The 19,761-nt window shown below is 43.0% G+C and overlaps 2 protein-coding genes across 3 annotated transcripts in view; one reads left to right on the top strand and one right to left on the bottom strand.

Annotated features, from left to right (window-relative positions):
- Positions 1-11,921, bottom strand: part of dock9b (dedicator of cytokinesis 9b) — a gene marked incomplete at its 5' end in the record, with an annotated part of 43,880 nt that extends 31,959 nt beyond the window's left edge. The window contains one exon of one of the 2 annotated variants that reach the window (XM_080492880.1): positions 11,595-11,921. In XM_080492880.1, the coding sequence (XP_080349006.1) occupies positions 11,595-11,732 (138 nt within the window). Of the gene's footprint in view, positions 1-2,418; positions 2,581-11,594 lie in introns of those variants that run through there. The other variant, XM_080492878.1, reaches the window with a different exon arrangement.
- A 2,256-nt stretch (positions 11,922-14,177) lies between these two features.
- LOC308127808 (bone morphogenetic protein receptor type-2-like) overlaps positions 14,178-19,761 on the top strand; it is a 32,303-nt gene continuing 26,719 nt past the window's right edge. Inside the window, exon 1 of the mRNA XM_080493141.1 lies at positions 14,178-15,043. Coding sequence (XP_080349267.1) covers positions 14,965-15,043 — 79 coding nt within the window. The 5' untranslated portion in view covers positions 14,178-14,964. The remainder of the gene's footprint in view (positions 15,044-19,761) is intronic.

The following is a 19,761-nucleotide window of genomic DNA, read 5'->3' as shown; positions in this document are numbered from 1 at the left end:
AATCTCAAAAAGTCCCGGGAGGCTTCATTTACTTCAGAGGCAGGCAGAGACGTGCCTTGATTTCCAACTTCTCATGCTAAAGCGTCTTTGGGATCACATGTAAAGACCAGGACGGCTCTGTCAGTCCAATAGAGTGGTATTGGAGGTTTTCCTGTGGTACTGTAGCAGCATTCTGTTGTCGTACACTGACATGAAGCAGTCCGAGAGGGTATGTACATGTATATTTAGAATAAGCCACTTTTCTAGTAGGTCACATGACAAGCTCACAAACTAAATGTCTGGAAAATACAATATTTAATCTCAATTTCTGGAAAATTTGCAGTCAGTATTTTAAATGTTCAGTTGATATCATTATATGAAAAATATGATAAGATATGCAGCCCTGCCTCAAAGTGACCACTGTCGTAATCTTCCTACTTCAAATTAAAGACTATCACAAAGGTCAGTCTTTACTTGGTTTCCATTAGAATTTAAAGTTGGTGCCGCTCATGTAAAGTCAGTGGGTTGAGCAGGATTGAAAGACTTGAGCTCCCTGATGGAGTGCTGAGTGTGCGTCGCCCCTGCAGAGCGGCGCAGGCCCCAGTGACAGCGTCACCAGCTCAGCGTGATAATCAGCCTCTTGTCAGGGATGCACTGAGGTCATCCCGCTAACATTCACCCACATCTCGGCCAGCGCTCCTCGCACCATGGTCACGCTTCGCGGGAGCCATCGCTGGTGCCGCGCCAGCCACACCGCGAGGATGTGGCTACTTCTGAATGAAGTCGCTTTTCGGGGCCATCTGCGAAGGGGCTTTCAGGAAAGAAGCCGAGGCAAAAAAGAGGAAGGGGCGTCCGTTTGTTTTTAACACAGCTTGAAGCAATTAGGACATGTGAGCCTTCCACGCCCTTCCCATGAGGAGCGCACGCGCACGCAAATTAAGAGCGTCGCGCAGGCCTGGGGAGAATTGCACAAGGGTGTGTTGACGTAATGTTTGGGAGCAGACCTTCACTACGGGAGAAAGTGTGAGGGTGTTTCCCTTTCACATATGCAAGGAAGCTGCTGGCATAAAACCTCGCTGCATGTGTCACGCAGCCGCCGTGCGTTAAACTTCACCAAGTGATTACTGTGCAGGTGGTAAACATGTGGACCGCGTTAAATGTGATACTGGAGATGTGAGTTTTTAAAGTCTTGATGATGTCAGTGATCCCGGAGGCAGAACTAAGCGACTGAAGCTACAACGCACACATGGATTTTCTGGGTTTGTTTCCCTAAAAAAGAGGTGAAAAGCAGCAAAGCATGCAAAGAGCAAGTCTCAGTTTGATTTTCTATCATTGCTTGTATTGTTTATCAAACTCATGTGTTCTGTTTGGGAAAATGATCTGAACACCTCAGCAATATTTGAATGACTTCCAAAGGGTTAAACACGGTCAGTAAAATGCTAATGCTGGGCAAAAATCTGTGTTTCTCCAACTTTTTACAGTGTGCACCACTGGGGAACATGAAGAGCTCTCCAAGACGTGTTGAGTCCAAATATGATGATGATTTGTTTGATAATTTTCAATTCACTATGAAACAGCTGCGTTATAACAGCGAACATGCAACCATCAAGGGCATTCAGATTAATACAGATATTATTACAGGTTAATGTATAGGTCCAAATTAAAGAAAAATTATACTTTTAGGTATGCATTCTCACTGATATTTATGTTCCACTGTGAAAAAACGGTTCTATAAATACTTCCACATTAATGGAGGATATTCCTGGACCATGGTTGCCTTTATGGTAATGGTTGCCAGAAGCCATTCCCATCTTAATGGCTGTAAGTGAAAACATTGCATTCATAAGTGATAATGGTTTACAGTGAGCGCCCTTGACTTCTTATACCACCAGCCCTATTTTAACCCCCCCTTCTCCATTGATTGTCCATTAAACCTCTTTGACCTGAACACAAGGCAGCCTGCTGGCTAATGGAACTAACATGATGGAAGTAGCTTAATGCAGCAAAGCATAAATCCAAGCTGCAGGAAAAACAACTTTCCTGGAGGTATGGAAAGAGAAGTGACTTTTTGATGGTGATCGGCGGGAAACTGAGGGATCTGGGGGTGCTGAAAATATCTGCTGGAAAATCTTGTTGCTCAGGGGAGTCTATTAGCAAGATTATTAGCCCAAACTCTGCTGATCTGCACAGTTTTACCCCCCTATATAGGTAAATTATTCATATTTTCATCCCGACACGAAAACCACTAAATGAGGGATATGGAAAGAAGGCAGAATTCAAACTGTAGCCAGTGGAAATTTTCCACAATCTGTTCAGAAATACACACACTGTGCCAGTATACAGATCGAAACTCATTCATAACAAGCTACAACTGAGAGAACCAACCAACCACTCGGTACAGATTGAGAAATGATGCAGTGAAAATATTTCTTCTTTTACCAGAGCTGTTGTGGGAATCCAGAGCTGCGACCCCCTCAGACTCAGTGTTTCCTCGTCCTCCTCCAGGACTCCCAGCTCCACCGCCCCCTTCACATAAACACAGTTCCTCTCCAGGATGGAGCGCAGGCTCTCCAGCAGAACCACGCTGGTGGTGCATCCCATGGCGCCCCCCGGGACGAGCCCACGTCCGGCTCCGGGCAGGTGCAGCAGTCCAACTTATCCTCTTGAAGTTGACCGCCAGCACACATGCAGAGGAGGTGTTTCTGTCCTCAGCAGGGATGGAGGGATGAGGGATGAGGGAGGAGTGCACCAAGCGGAGAGCCGCTCGCTCAGCTCGAGCAGGGCGTCGACTCGCAGCCTCCTTCCTTCCTCACTCTGCTGGAGGATGAGGATGCTCTTGCCTGCTTCCTCTCCCTCTCCCTCTCTCTCTTTCTTTCTCTCTCTCTCTCTCTCCTCAGCCTCGCCATCTCTCACTTTCACTTCTCCCCTCAGTCCCTCCCCCTCGCTCGCACAGCTTAGTCATTTCTCTGACTCGGCATGCTTTGTCAACTGCGACCAACAGAGAGGCGCACACTCACCCACACACTGCTGCGGACGGTGTTTCACTCCCCCTCTCTTTCTCCTTCCCTCCTCACTCTCTCCCCCTTTTGCCCTGGGATTTCAGCCTATGCAGTCATCTTTCTGAGCTCATCCAGACGCATAAAAATGAACGATCCCTGCTCTCTTGACCCGGGCCATTAACACTGCATGCGTCATAGGACAAGCAGGACAACCCTGGCAACCACCGTTCCTTAATTAACTCGTCCCAGAAGCAAGAACCTGAAGTACACCGGCTTGTTTATGCAAGATAAATGCGCATGCAAACTAATTCCTCAGATTCTCACTGGTGGCTGGTGTAAATATTTCATCAGCTGCTGACACACTCACCTACTTTTAAATGGATGATGCAGCGAAATGGGTAACAAGGGGGAGAATCATAATAAAACGGAGAAAGCAGTTTGTGGGAATAAGTTAAAGCTGCTTGAGGAGATGGAGGCAGACACTCTGTCTGTTAAGTCTCACCACACACTGAAGGAAATACTCATTTATGGTAAATATGGTGAATTACACTAGATTTTAATGGTATTGTGCAAGAAAATGGTGAAACAGCTTAAGAATAAAGTGTAAGCATGTGAGAAAAAGAACTTCTCCTCCACTCAAAATGATGTTTTACAAACTATGGTCCCTGAGCACACACACGTTAAAAAGCAGATCACTTCTTTTACAGCTTTCTGAATGTCTTCCATTCACTGTAATGTTTGAGGCAATACAGGAGGAAGCAATCTGATTAAATGCATCATGTATACACTGGGATTGGAGAAGGTGTAATCCTGTTTATATTCCCATCACAGTCCATCCATTGGCCGAACCATGTGATACTTTTGGTCCAAATAAACCTGCACATCAATCAGATCAGTTTACCCAGTGCACATGTAAACAGGACGATCTGATCGGAGAGAATTCAGTCCAATTGAGTCAACAGACACACCCAGCCTCCACAAACCTTTTTTGGAAGGTTTCAGTGCATTAATTGCAGTGTTTGTAGGCTCAATCAAATCAAAGCTTCTCACACAGGCGTCTGTGAAACAATTTTATAGGTCACGAGTCGTCGGTTTGATCCTAAAACAGGGAATCCTTCTCAGAGCAGTCATAATGCTGTTCTCGCTTGCTCATCTTCAAATCCCTAAAAAGTTGGCTCTCTGCGATTGCAAACTGAATATTTTCTGCATTGGCCAGTTCCAAAGAACAGCTTTATAGGTTTTCAGTGCAGTGAAACATTTTATAGAGCAAGAGTTTATGAAACAGTAAAGTCAGTGTGAGTAAATGTCTTATTATGCCAAAATGATGTAATAAAATCTGTTAGGATGCACTGAACTGAATATAATACATACATATTCCACCTATTCCACCAATTCTTGCAAGAGAAACCCTTCTGTAAAACATTATGTACCCATATATATTATGTTCCACTGCCTAACTATATTACATACAGTAGCATATACTTCAATGTTAAACGTATTCCACCATTTTCATCAATTTGCTGTCATTTGTTTAAAAAAAACCTAAAAAACAAGGAAATGCAGAACTTAATAAATAAGTTCACTTGAATGATAAAGGGTTAACAAATATATGGAACAATGAGCAAAAACAGATGGTTTGAAGGTCACAGTGGGATATTCAAGATAGAGATTTTTGTGTTTGATTCATAAAAACAAAAGTTGCATTAAAGTATGAAATAAAAAGAAGGAATGGCTGGAATATACACCATCAGACACATGATAGCATCCACCCCACTTCTCTAAACGAGCCCACATCTTTGTCTGAACAAGTTTCAATTCTTTCAACATCAATGTGATGATTTCTTCTGAGTGCTTCAGGGACCAGAAATCATGCAAATCTGCTGCCACCTGCAGGCCGCGCCTGACACTGCAACAACACCGACTCCCAGGAAAAAGCCTCATCTTCCTGCTAAAACCTCCTGCACATGAAAACAAAGATGACTCCAGGCAGACTTCTGCAAGCCTGAGCAAAAACAACAAGAAAAAAAACCCAGACAAAATCTAGAAGCACATAATCACTACAGCTTTGGCCAAAACATACTGTAATATGGCAAAATGCTACAAAACAACCCCAAATTTGGAATAATTATTAATATTTTTATGAAACCTAACAATATAAGACACAATTTTAGTATATGTAGCAAAGCCAAACAACTTTACAAACTGTGTTGTCCTCATTTGAAAGGGAAAACTTGTTCCAAGCCATATTTAATTGGGTGAAAAGTGGCAGAAACAGCTCGGTAGGTCATGGAGTTTGTTTTTTTATGACTTGTGTTTTATTGGTTTTGCTAGTTAAGAATATAAACATGAACTATAGTCACAACAAGGTACGTATAATAGGTTATCCCATCGAAAACATTAAAGAAACCATGTTAAAACTCATTTTCTAACATAGATTCCTCCATTGCAAATTAATTCTGTAAAAGGGGTGAAATATTTACTCCAGGAGAATGACTCACACACACATTATTCTTAAAACTGATGTAACAGTATACAGTGATGTACCACTTTTTACTTGATTTATTTAATAAAGGGACAGGATTTCAGGTGGGATTTCGGGTACTATTTCCTTTTTAAATGACATCGTACTTGGAGGAGATTCACTGAACAGTCTGGAAATATCCTTCAATATTCTTGGATGGGAACATTTCATTTCCCTGTAAAACCGTGTGAGGATCCGAAGGATTTTTGAGGTGCAGATCTCCTGATCTCTTTGTGTTTCCAGCGACTGTGCCCACAGTTTGATCCGGGACCTACATTTAGGCGAACACTAATGAACATGGGTGAATCTGGGTTACGCTCAAGTGATTTTGGTATTGAGTGTCTCATGAAGGCCCTGCAGGTATTCTGGCAGACTGGGAAAGGAAATAAAGACGCCAGCAAGGATTTGTCTGCACGTTTGCCAACCTTTAAAGAAAAACTCCTCCATTTTCTGCTCAACCTTGTCATGGAAGGAATGTTTCCAACACTAAACGCTTATTTTTACACACTGCAGCTCCGCATGTGCAATTGTGTCAACTGGGTCAGAGGAACTTTTTATGGTCACTGAACACTGAATTTTTTACGTGCAGACGGGGCTTGATTGAAATCACGACTGTTTCATGCATGGAAAGTTCTCATCAACTCTCCTGTGTCCTGACTTTTGAATGTCTGGAGCGGCTGAGAGTTGTCATTGAAACCAGATGATGCCATCCAGAAGAAAAAAAATTTAAATCTTTGAATTGTAAACAGGAGTCGTTAGAAATGTAGGTTTGAGTACTTCCAGAGGTTGATCTGTAAATCTCTACTATTAAAGGACTAAAACATTCAGGGATGTGCTTCTTAACGTTATAGAAGGATTAGCCTCCCATGTACAGACACGGCTAATGCTTTCATACATAAACAGTGACGTAGGAAAAGCTTTGCATGCGAGTTGAACTGCATTACTGTGTGTCTATGGACGCCATTGTTTGTCTCATAGTCATTTGACTGAAACCAAAATATTTCTCCAACTGTAATAAAAGTTGAAGCAGACATTGGTGGTGAGAAAAGAAGGACGAAGTCGTTTGACTTTGGGAATCCCCCAACTTTCCCCCGGCACCCACAATGAGGCTGATGGCTCTGAAACCTTTTTTTTAAACTGGGAAAGAAAAAGTTCATCATCTCCAATACCAGAGAGCCAAGTTGTGCATGAGAAGATATGCTGGCTTACTTCACAAAAGAAGACTACTTTTGTATTTTTTTTTTATAACTATTAGAGATATTCTAGTGATGAGTAATATAGTAGTTTATGAAATCTCTAATCAACTAATTTCAGGAAAATTGGCAAAGTTGCATTCAGAAATTTCTTATAAATGGCTGTTTTAAGATTGCGTGATTTCAAAAAATTCAAAGTGCAGCTCCTTTTTACATCAACCTGAGGCACAACCCCACAATAAACAGCAGCGTAAACCTCAAAAAACAGCACAGATGTCGCAATGAGTTGAAACCTCAACGCACGCTGGCTTGACTCAACGGTGCAGAAATGAAAACAATGTGCTGCAACCACGCTTCCAGAAAACATGCTGGCAGGCTCACGATAGGCACCCAGAATTTGAGACAGAATCAGAATCATGTCATGAGGCAGGAATTTTTTCATCTGCCGAGTCAGCTTTGTTTCAGTCTGTAGAAGTAAAAGTGTCAACCTCTGCAAACTTTAGGACCAAAAGAGCAGTTCTTCAACACTTTCCACCAAATGAAACTCTTGGAGAGTCGTGAAGTGAAGACAACGCCGCTTCTCAACATGTACAGTGCAGTTTTACTATTTATATCAAAACTATGACTTAAGCTGCATTCATTTGAGTGTTACTTTGTCTTTTTGTTGCTACTTTTGTCAGTTTTAGTGTTTTTAGCTGTTTTGCTTTGCCCTTTTTTCATTATGTTTTTAGTTACTGTTTCTGTAGAGGCGGGTTTTAGCTGTTTGATGTGTTTTCGTTTCTTTATATATATATATATAGTTTTTAGCTGTTTCATAATTTCTAATATATTTTGGGCTATTCTATCCATTTTTTAATTTTTTTAACTTTTTAAAAATAATTTCTTTTTTTGGGGGGGGGGTCTCACACTTTCAAGCATTTTTTGTTTTTGTTTTTCATCTTTAGCTGGACTGGATTTATTCATCTGTTACAAGATGGTGAGGTAAGAAACTTAACAATTAAAACTTTGCAGTGAAATGCAAAGGTATCCCATGCCTATTTTACTTGGAAAGGCAGATGACTGTGCAACGTAAGAATCAGTTTAAAAGATTGTCTTCTTTAAAATGAGACAACCACAGCTAACATGTTGGCCTTGGAAAAACAAACACACACATGCCAGGCTGGCAGGAGTGAGCGTGGTAATGACACAGAGGTAGCCTAAATAAAGACCAAAAAGGAAACCACATGGGCAGAAAAGCCCTCGCCTCGGCCGGCGGTGGCACCACAGAAAAAAAACCCCCCAAAAAAACCAACACAAGCGACGGCCGAGCTCCTGTATCATGACACTGATAGAGGTCAGCAGTGCTAAAGCATCTGCAAAGCTGCAGATTATCTCAGCCAGGTTTTTTTTATGCTCTAATCAGACCAAATCCTCTGGAGTGGAGTTGAAGTTAAGTGGAGGTCCACAGATCAAACTAACTAAAAAAATGTGAGGTGGGATTAAGGTAGCAGAATATTTAGAGAATTTGAGCAAGAGAGAAAGGCAGGAAGAGGGCAGAGGAAGGTCTGAAAAACTTGAAGCCAGCATTTCCCACAGTTGGAAGTGATTATTAAAACTGCAGGAGCTCTCTTTACCGCTCTCCTGCTTGGCTTCCTCTGGGTTTACTAAGGTGTAGCTGACAGAGGAAGCCACGCCTGCACTAACTGTGGCATGTGCACCCACAGTGGCTTCGCCCTCCAATAGAGAGGATTTTTTTCTTCTTTCCTTGCATATGCAGGTATTCATAATTGATGGTGCCCTTGGGAGCTTGGTACGACACCAAGTTACGGAGGAGAAAAGAGGGCGGGTTTAAAAATAGCCAGGACACCTACCATCGTCTCATCCATTATTAAACACGACCCAGAGACCCGATCTGGCATCCATTATGCCACTCCACACACTGTGGGCTGGGACGGACTTAATGAGCTGCTGTGACATAATGGAGATAAATAATTGCTGGACTGTTTTCTAGAGAGATATGAAACGGAATAAAAGCTCATCTCCTCATTCTTTTATTCTACAGCTGAGAACTCTAAATCCACAGTGATGAGTCGCCGTCATCGTGGTCCACATTGCTGGGTGAAACTGGAGTGGAGGAGGAAACTCTTTGATGTCCAGCATACCGCGCATATAAATATATATTTGCTTTTTCCATACCAGCATGTCAGCTCCATGTCAGACAGGCAAGGGAAGCAGCTGCCCCAGGGCAGAAATAGAAAGAGAGACATTTTACCCACATGGACATTAACGGGAGCATAACATTAGCAAGCCTCATCGGAGAAGGTCCAGACTGGAAGACTGAAGTAATGCCACTGCTGGGCACTCGGTGGCAGCAGTGAGTCCACTGAGCTTCATGGGCGAGCTGTTCGTTGTCGCCAAAAACTTCAACACACATCACATTTCCTGTCAAAACCTCCTGCAGCTACTCAATGTACCACCTTCTGGTACAAAGTGGTATTACAAGACGAATCAGGCTAGTGCCCACTGGTTCGTTGGTTCCATTTGATAAATCTCTTCGCAACATTAAGATGATTGTAAATATGACACGTAACATTATGTACCCTCAAAGTAACCTGTACTCATCAATAGTGAACCGATTCTAGCCCCAGAATGTTCAACTTGAAAACACAGACACGCAGTGGAGCAACCTAATTACTACATTTAACCAAAGTGGTTTTTTTGTTCTCACTTCGGAAATTGTTCAAAATTTGTGGAGGCAGAAAGAGAAATAATCAAAAAGTTGCTTCTACATGATGTCTGCTCCACTAATTGGTTTAAAAGTGTAGGTGTTCAGTGTATAAATGCCAATTTAATAGGAAAACAGGTGAGGGAATTCAACTAAAAATAAGTTTAAATCAGGGAAACAAGACATAATAAGACAGAAAATGGACAGAGCTGTACTTTCACCAATAATAATTGGGTCTTAATCCTTCTGCAGAAACCAACCGTTTCCTTGCAAGTCCCTTAAATTTCATCGAGTTGCATCAGTGATTTGCTGAAGGATCCTTTCATTTGATTTAATTACTTTTTCTTTTTTTTCTTTTTTACCTTCTTTTGATTTGTTAGGAGCATTCGAGAGAGCTATTTGACAATATAGGAAAATAAAGATCTCAAGAGGCTTGTAAGCGTCAAGCTTCCAGACATGCCTGGAGTAAGCCTTTAAACAAGAGGATGTGACATGTTCGCTCCAAACTCATGCCACACATGCTTTGTGGCGTAGTAAATCCTTCTTGATGTCATTGTTACACTTTCACACCAACTGAGAGTCAATAATTTACCTCTTAATGGAGCTGCTAATGCTAACGGATCTGAATCGGCATGGCTCCAAACTAAAACTGAATGAGTCCACTTCTTCATCTCATCAATTTGAAATAAGTTCAAAGAGCGAGGCCAGCTGGTGTGGATATGAAGCCTCAGAAAAAGAATGAAATCACCTCTTTTTAAGATATCAGAAATAAGGACAACATGTATGTTTCGACATGGTTTATACATTAAAAAGCCTCTTAAATGTTTAGAATGGGGTTTTAACTCACAACAATAACATGCCATGTTGTAGAGCCTATGAATATCCAACATTAATGACGTCAATTTAAATAAAAATTTGTATTGGGAGGAAAACAAGTCTTTAGATATCCGGATATAATTGTATTACTTGTGTTTGTGTCACTATCAATCATTTTATCATCTGAACTTATCTTTTTTTACACTGACATCAGATCAAGATCTAAAAATGTGTCTTTTATTGAAATAAAATGAAAAAAACATTTGGTAACTTCCCTGTTTCTTCCCGTTTCTTGCAAGCCAACCATATAGAGTTAATAGCAATCATTAAGCACATGATTAAACAGTTGAGTAATACATTGACATTGGTGTAACTTGTATAACTTCTAATTGCAACTTCTCTAAATCAGACAAATGTAGTTTTGATACTTTTCAGGAATTAAAATGATCTTACTTGCTTTGAAAAATGAAAAAAAAAAAATACAAAAAGAGTAGTTTTTGCAAATAACACATTTACTTGTTTAGAGTTTAGTACTGAAACGTTTTGTAGATGAACTATTACACCCAAGATAAGGAGTGTATTATCATAAATTGAATAAGTGCCGCTTTTCAGCAGAGGACAGCTGCAGCAACTTCTCATGTAGAAGCTCAGGTGCAAATTGTCAGTGCAGGTCATCTGAAATGAAACAATCCTCAGCTGTCAGGTCTCATAACAGCTGAGGATAAACTGAGCTCCTTTTCCACGATTTTCTAACCAGATCAGCGGCACACATGGGTCATAATCGACTGCAAAAGCAATTAGATAGAGGAATTACTCATGCCGATCACAGTGTGAGTGAGGTCAGTCAGGAATGTGAACTGAACAGCTCAAAGCAACACACATCATCATCATCATCATCATCACCATCACCATCATCACCGGTTCTGCACCTTTCTAGCAAACCTATCAGGTTGCATGGTGCACCTTAGGGGGGGTCAAATAACAGCAAAGAAGTGTGCGCACATGCGTGCAGGTGCGTGTGCGTGTGTGATCAGCCATCCATGTAGAGTTGCTGGTGTATATTTCAGTTACATGGCAACCTCTTTGAGAAAGTTGTAACAGGAGTCAAACATCGGGAATATGCACCAACAAGCAGGAGTATGACTGCATGCATGGAAATGTGTGAAAAGTGAGGAGTGGTTCAACGTGTGGTAACAGGATTCAGCCCCACTGCACAAGCCTGGGTGCATATACAGTAGGTCGGGATTGTAGCAAAAAGGAGACTTAGTTGTGACCTCTGACCTCGCATTGGAGAGAGGTGAAACCTCGGAAGAGGATAAATGTCAGCGTTGTGTTATCAAGAACAATAGTGTGTGTCTTCTTGCGTGAGTTTGTGTCCTCACCATCAGCACGGAGGTCCGGACGGCCTCGGAAACGCTCTGCCGCAGCTCCGCGGCGGTTCCCGGTTTGTTGAGCCCCCGGGTGAACTTCCTCGCCTCGGGTGGAGCAGAAGCCGCCATGGTGTCCCCCCCAGGTTTCATCAGACAGCCGAGAAGCCGCTCCGCGCCGCGCCGCGCTGCGGGCTGTGCGTAAAAACGCACCGCTTGCGCACTTCTTTATCCTTCCATCACGCCTCCGGTCAACTTCAGCGGGGTCATAACAGACGGTACCGGTACGGGACGATTACTGCCCTGAAACACAGCAAACCGAAGAGAGACATCCACTATTACAGCCTGCTCTGAGTGCTCTGTCCCATCAGAGGAGCTCCACTGGCACGCCCCCCCCCTCCTCCCCCCTCCATCATCCATCACACCAGGAGCATGCGCTCATATTTATCAGCAGCTGTCTTAATAATCTGACTTTTCAGCATTATTTCATCATCTCTGATGTCGCACTTAACGTTTTCAAAGCACTCTGAGTCAAAATAATAAGGATCTGTGCATAATTTGTATCAAAGATATATTTTGAAGTATTGACGCGGCACTAATTTCTGTTTTTAAGGTTATATAACTATAAAACGCTCAGTACCCTGACACACACAGACTAACAGCGCCACCTTTTGGAAACATTTTTATTGTAACGATCCACCCTGGTGATTTTGTATTAACCCTCACATTTCAAGAAAATGTGCGTAAAATTTAAGTTAAATTTTTTTTGCCCTAAAGGAGTTTCTCAAAATTTCAAGACAATTCACACAACGTCATATTCCAATTCTACAATCAAACCTCTGGTAAAATGGCTAAACACTGACACTGATTTCGTAATCTGTCCTTAATAAATGCTGTCACTTGCAGTATAATACTGAACACATATTTCATATTTTTGTATCAATCAGGTGCAGTAACTTGTGTTAAGTGATTCTCTACTGAATCAAAGTGAATAAACACTTCAAAACAAATAAACTTTTTTTTTAGCATTCTGGTATTTCTCTTAATTTACCAAATCAGAAGAAAGTGTAAATCCTTTTAGCGATTAACATAATTGCGCTGCGTAATGGATGCGTTATTTGCGCAAAGACCGGTTGATCGGTCAGTGGGAGTTGATTAGGTGTCTTAGTATTCACAAGTATTTAGACCCTTTGATCAAATGTGTAAAATATTCCCAAGAGGGCTAAAGGATTAAACTATATCTCTAGTGATTGACCACACAGGGGCAGTAAAGTAACACTGATGGGAATCACCCCTTTTCTGAACTGTATGGGAATATTGGCTCAAGATGTGTTAATGTTGATCTGAATCATCTGTTTTATTGTTTTCCTATCATGAGTTTGTTCTTGTTCAAGATGTAGTATCTCCCAGCTTTACAACTTGCATGTCCTTTCTTATTCAGTTTGAATTTTAACTTTGTGCGAATGACTCCGCTTACATTTCACAAATCCATATTCATTCATCTGTTGTTCAGTTCTGACTAACATTACTTTGTGATTTATTCTGCAAAGCCAATGCTACATGCTGTGGAAAAACTAAAAATACATAATCTTTACCTGCTTTCAGGCGAGTATAAAGTCTGTGTTGGGCTGCGATTGGCACAAGAGCTGTACTGTATATTTAACAGTGTTTAGTCTTTCAAGTCCTATATACTTTTAAATTGAATGACGGTGTTGTTCAAGGCTATATAAAGATTTATTTAGCTTTTTCTGATGTTTTAAAGTCAGTTAATATAAAAAAAAGTTTGGAAAATTCAAAAACATTTAAACAACAACAACAACAATAATAATACTAATAATAATAATAATAATAATCCTCAGACTATTGATGTGTTTGGTAAGTGATATTAACTAATAACTGTTAGTAAATAATAATATAATTGTCCAATAAAAACTAACATATTTGCAGATATACCGTTAGAAATGTTTATTGTGTATTCATATAACCTTTTTGTTAAGTTTAGTATATTTTTATTCTATTAATTGCTATTATATACTCACATTACATAGTCATTACATAGTGTAATAAAACAAATACTATATATACCGTCTATATTAATATAAAAAAAATACACTATTATGTAGTAAGATCTAACATTTTGCTTTGATTTAAAGAAATCACATTTAAATCGCTTTTTTTTTTTCCCATGTAATTGAATGTATTTCGGTTGTTTTGGTTCATGGCAGCTCCATACATCAAGTATTTCAATTATTGCAAAACGTCAAGATGACTAATGATGTCGAACTTTTTTGGAGATGTTATGTTTTCAGAAGAGTTTGATTCCCGGGATTATTCCTCGGGGAGGTTGTTTTTTTGTTGTTGTTTTTGTTGCGGTACTGCGGCTGGAGCAGAGTGCGTTACCGCAGGGCTTTCACGCACTTTCCGAGAAAATCCACCTGGGGGGAGAAGCGAGGCGAGGCGAGGCGAGGCGCCCCGGGAGCTCGTTTGCAGCGCCCGTTCCCAGGCTGTCGTATCCCCAGTCTGCGGCACAGCGGCGCTGCTCCTCCGCCTCCTCCTCCGGCTGTGGAGCTCCGTCCTCCTCCACCCCCAACGCCAGCCCACAGCAACCTGATACCGGAGACGAGCGGTCCAGACAAGCCTGCAATCGAGGCGTTCCCAGCCGCCGCGATCACACCGACAGATACGCATCTCCTCCCCCCGCTGTCGCAGGAATGATCTCCGCGTACCGCACACCGGAGAAGCCCCTGGAAGGCGCCGACGGCTGGTGAACATATCCCTCCCCCCCAATCCCCCGCATCAACCTCCACCACCCCGGGATCGAGGACCGGGAGACGGGACGCGGAGAACTAAAGCGGGTTAGCTCCGAGGCTAGCGGCGGTTAGCCTCGCAGCCCTCACGAGCTAACTGGCGCAGGATTCCTTTACCGAATCCCCGACCGGAGCAGCGAGCGAGCGGGCACTTTCACACCGCGCACCGCCGAGGATGTTTTTTATTTAACCGAGTTGAGCTGCGATCGGGCTTATTCTGGTGATTTTGGGGCTGTTTTGGTGAGTTTCGCGGTCCCAGACAGTCGGCGGCGAGCATGCTAGCTAGCAGATATGGACGTTGCAGACGGCCGGTCCGCCGAGCGACTTAGTTTCCCGGGTCGCCGCTCCGCTCCGAGGGAGTAAACTCCACGTCATCCCCCCCCCCCGGAGCCCGATGCGGGTTACAGCGGCCGGGGAGCGCCTCTTTTCCGCACCATTCCTCCATGTGTTGTTCCGCGCCTGAGAGAGCGGTTCAAGTTGTGGAGCTGACGTGAAAAAAACAAAAAAACAAAGTGGGAGCTGCGGGAGGAGAGGACACCGACCACCGGACGCACCACAGTCCCCCGCACGGTGTCATCATGGCAGCCGGCCGGATCACCATCAAATCCCTGGCTAAATTTGGCGTTTGCCTGGCGATTCTCCTGACTTCTGTAGCCGGTGAGTGGCTTATTAGCAGATTAGTAGCGTCTCATTAATGTTTCATGCGCTGTGCTGCTTGTGTGCAGATGTTGGACTAATGTATTCTCATGTACTCATCCTGTGTTGTTTGCATTACTGGAGATTGTTGTTTTGTTGTACACTTCCAGAAATACACAATGTTCCCAACCCATCCTCTGCCCTCCCCGTGTGTTTATGTGTCTGCATCCCTTATCTCCTGTTCCATCTTGTCTTCTGCACGCCTCATTTTCTGGACTGATCTGTGCAGCCTCCACATATCTTCTTGTGACCAGAGCAGTAAAGTGCACCCCTGGCTCCTCTTTTAAATCACTCAATGTACAAAGGCCTGGTTTAAAAAAAAAACAAAAAAAAAAAACACTGCCAAACATACTGCAGTCCCTGTCTGCCAAGTTGTGCCCCCTGTTCAAGACTTTGGGCTGAAGCCAGGCTTCTGTGAGACCTTGTGCATGATAAGATAGCAGCAGGGCTGCACACAAACGGAGGAGGAATGTGTGGGAAGACAGGAAAAGTATTTTACAAGATGGGTAATTTAGGTGCTGGAAGTTCAGCGTCGTGCCACGGGCCTGTGGCCAGGCAGAAAATAGGTGGTCCCATCCCATCCCATCTCGTGCAGGGCTGCAGCGTGTGGGTGTGTTTGTGTGTAAGAACAGCTTAATAATGTATTATCTTTTCTCTGAGTGTGTTATTGCCGAGGCTCCTCTCTCCATTCATGGACGGACTGTTATGAGATGCTGCTGCAGGGGAAGTTTCTGAATACACACCGAGACCGTGTTCATTACTCGAAGCTGCTCGTGCTCGCAGGTCTTGACCCTGTTTGCTTCCACGTTTGAATGCGACACAAGTGGCAGTCTGAGTATTTATTTTTATTCCGTAATTGTGTAGCAGTGTAGTTGAGCTTGTAAGTGAATGAAAGGAGGAGCTCGGGTGATTTTCACTGCTATACACTCATGAGCCCTGCTTTTATCATTTCAACATTAGAAGCTGGTATTCAAAGACAAAGTGTCAAAAAATACAATACTATCAGCATTCTGCACGTATATCATGATGTAAACTCCTTCACACATGAGGCAGGTGTCCAATTACAGCAGTCAGTGCTGCATAAACTCCTTGAATGATCATCTGCTACAACCACAGCACGTCAATTAAGTTAGTGGCAATCGAAACAAGACTGGCATCAAATTACAAGACATTGATTGCTGCATATCAACTATTTAAAAGTACAGATGTGAATTTCAAACCTGTGTCTGTGTGTGTATAACAACAATCATCTGCTGCAAGCATGGCAACAGGATGATGAAGCTGGTGTGAAATTACAAGCCATCAAATGCTGCATGTGCATTCATTTAAAAGGGCTGAAATGTGGAGCTGCTTAAACCCTCAAGAAAAAAAAAAAAAAGACTTTTCTGGAAGTGAGATTTAAGATAAATTGGCAAATAATTGGGTCTTGTTCAACCGGAGCAAGCAGATAAGTTGGGGAAGGAAGCTGAGGTGATTCAGCAGATGAAACATGTGTCGAAGAGATGAGCTGTCAGGTTGTGACGTGGGTTCATCCGTCTGACAGTAAAAAGGGGAGGGGGTCGGGGTGCGTGTGGAAAAACTCGAGCGTAATTTGGAATCAGCAAAATATCAAATGTGATGACGCAGCTTTGCATCAACTCGGGGGATTTTTTGCTTTATTAAGTGAACCTCTCACCATTAAAAAAATAAAAAGGATATATTCACTCGATATTCAGCACGTGGACGATTAATGGATACTTATGTGCGCCGTGTAAACAGCCCATAAATCCAAATTGTTGTTCTGTGTCAAATTAATTAGGGCAGCGACCAAGACTTTGTTGGCATAATGGCTGTAAAGAGACAGGGACGGGCCGCTCGCTCCAAGCTGCTGCTGTTTGATGAATGCAAAGCAGAGATGTGCCAGTGTCTGCCTCTGACAGTGACGAGAGGAAGCAGAGGATTCTTCAGTCTGACCCGCCGTTGTCGCCTCTCACTGTCCCCTTTCCTCACCTGCTCTCTCCCCTTTATTTCCCTCCCGAGTCGCCATCGATTTCCCTCCAGCTGCCATGTGTTTAACCTGTTTGCAGCTGGGCGCGGGTCGCCCTGCCGCTGCCTTTCCCTGGTGACTAATCAGCATGTGGGCGTACGCCTGCTGCTCCGAAATCTGGAGTTGGAGAGCGTCCTGATGATGGCACAAAGCCTGCAGACGCTACCTGCGGCAGGACCACAGGTGTTCCTGAATCCTGCCATCAGCTCCGGGCTTTGCTCGACCCAGAAATCTTCATAACCAGTAGCATTTTCACCCTCCTAACATATGGCTCTGCCCACATTCTGGCACACTCTCTGCTCTTTGTCTAAAGTTTCCATATTTTCCTGCTGCATATGGATTTTTGCTTTTATTGTTTGAATTACACGAGTGGGACATCACAGTTTATAATTCAGGAGGCGCGGCAGCTGTACAGTCTCAGGTCAGACTGAGGTTTTGGTTTCCAAACGTGATTAGAGTGGGAGTTTTGTACCTCATTCACAGAGCCTGTCCGCACTCTGCCATTGTGTCCATGCAGACCTACTGTTCCCCCATAAACCATGCTCTCTCCCCGTCAGTCTCCCAGGGCAAGAGGGGAGGAGGAGGAGGGGGCGGGGGCTCTGGGCTGTCAACTCTGCTGTCACATCAGCGGCTCAACAGAAAGCAGCTCCAGATTACACGCTCGTGTTGAGGTTGCTTGGCGCCCCAGCATACGGTATTGGGGATTTCTGCAAGCCAGGTAAAGAGTTGCGTCAGCCCCCGGTGTCAGATTGGTGGCTTTTAATGACGTGCTCGGTTGGAGGACTCATAAAAATCACCAGAACGTTCAAACAAATTCTGAGTAATTTGCTAAGCAACCGAAGCTGAGACATAGTCTTCCATCCTTGAGCCGTCAAGTGCTTCAGTTACTGATGACTACAAATCACTGCACGTCAAAGGTGATCTTTTGTGCTCGTTTTGAAGGTTGTTTTAGAATTCTGCTGCTCCACTTGAGTTAGATTTAACGATTTACATTTCAGAAAAACTCCTCAGTTGGTGTCTGTTGGCTTGATAAGCTCCTCGGTTGACTTTCTGTCTGCCTCTGCCTCGATGAAGCTCTTCTTGATAATTCAATTGTCTTTACAACGGTCAGCTTTCAAGGTAGCTGATGCGATATCCTGTAATTTGACACCAAGCTCATCAATTACTTGGCCCCTGTCTCTATCCTGGACATCCCTAGTTCACAGCTATGTAAAGCTTTATCTTTCTCATCAGATGAGTTATAAATACATATGAAGGACTTCCATGGCCAGATTGTTCACAACGGTCTGAATCCGAAACAGTCTGTCCAGATAACTCACTAAAACACGCATTTACTTTATTATTTGACACTTTTCCTGGACTTATGACACTGTAACATGATGGAACCACTTAAATGTCCTGTTTAATGACAGAGAAAGCCATATGCTGTTAAACAGTTGGATCCAATCAAGGTACATGAATGAACTTTATGCACCAGTAATGGGAAAAAATGTGACATTAATGAGTGATTTTGTCTGAAGCCCAGAGGCGTAATTTACCAAACTGCATCACCTTTGCCCATTAAAGTAGACTGCTGAGCTGGCTCCTTTCAGGAGGCTATTGTAGGATACAAGTACTGGTGGAAAAAACCTTGTTATTGATAATATATTAAGAAAAAAAAACAAAAACATGAGGTGTACTCGCAGGAGTGAATGTTTGCTGACTTCGTACAAGCAATTTGCTGTTGCCGTTAACAAGAGTAGAGCTGCGCAATTTAGGGTGGGTGGGTAGGAAGTAGTTGCCAAAGCTGGAGGATGTGAAAGTACTACGCCCTCTTTGATTCCATAATATTTTGCACTCGGTCCACATCATTATTTTGTGAGAAGGGATGACACCGACTGCAGCTAGAAACAGACCAATGAATGGTGGACTGCAGGGGGAGGTGGGAGGCCATTCGCTCTAATACAGCCTGTCTTCTACTCTATTAGATGAACAAAATCAATGTCGGTCTCTCCTAGTACCTTTCGCTTTGACATCTGAGTTGAGGTTAAAAAACAAAAAAAGCATCCAGAGATACAATAGCACAGTGTTCGACCAACCATTTACTTGGGCAAAAAAGAGAAATTAGCGGATGTTTTAGGAAACAAAAGGTGCAGCCTTGAGATGGTAACTCGGAGTGACAGCTCATGATTACCACGAAGCGTTCTCCTTGACCAGCAGAGACAATAAGTCTGGAGCACGCCAAAAATGTTGCTGAGACTATGGATCAAGCAGTTTCGCTGGGTTTTAATCTGATTTTCGCGGACAAACTTTAAAAAGTTTTCTTTGGTTGCAAGCGATCAAGGTCCCGTTTATTTCCCTGGTAGCTTTAGTTTCTGTGGATATTGCTGCTCTTGCTTCCCCCCGCCTTGGTTTTATATCTTAAGCCCGGCTGTTCCTGCAGACGTCAGCTTAGAGTGGCTGCAACAGCAGAATAAGGTGCATTTCCACGATCCCAACGGCGGGAGGTTTAGGACGCCTGAGCAAAGGCAAGGTCAGGAGTGAGGCTGGATTATCGACGTCTACATTCATGTTGAGACTGGGAATCAACAAAAGTCACCACGAAAAGAACAATTAAGGCAAAGATACCTGAAAAACATGAGCAAAAAAGTCGCTGTTTCAAAAGGTTCTCAAC

Source organism: Lipophrys pholis (assembly GCF_963383615.2).
Source record: "Lipophrys pholis genome assembly, chromosome: 23".
Classification (NCBI taxonomy): Eukaryota; Metazoa; Chordata; class Actinopteri; order Blenniiformes; family Blenniidae; genus Lipophrys; species Lipophrys pholis.
The sequence above is the reverse complement of the archived record's forward strand: the minus strand, read 5'-3'. Positions and strand labels throughout refer to the sequence as shown.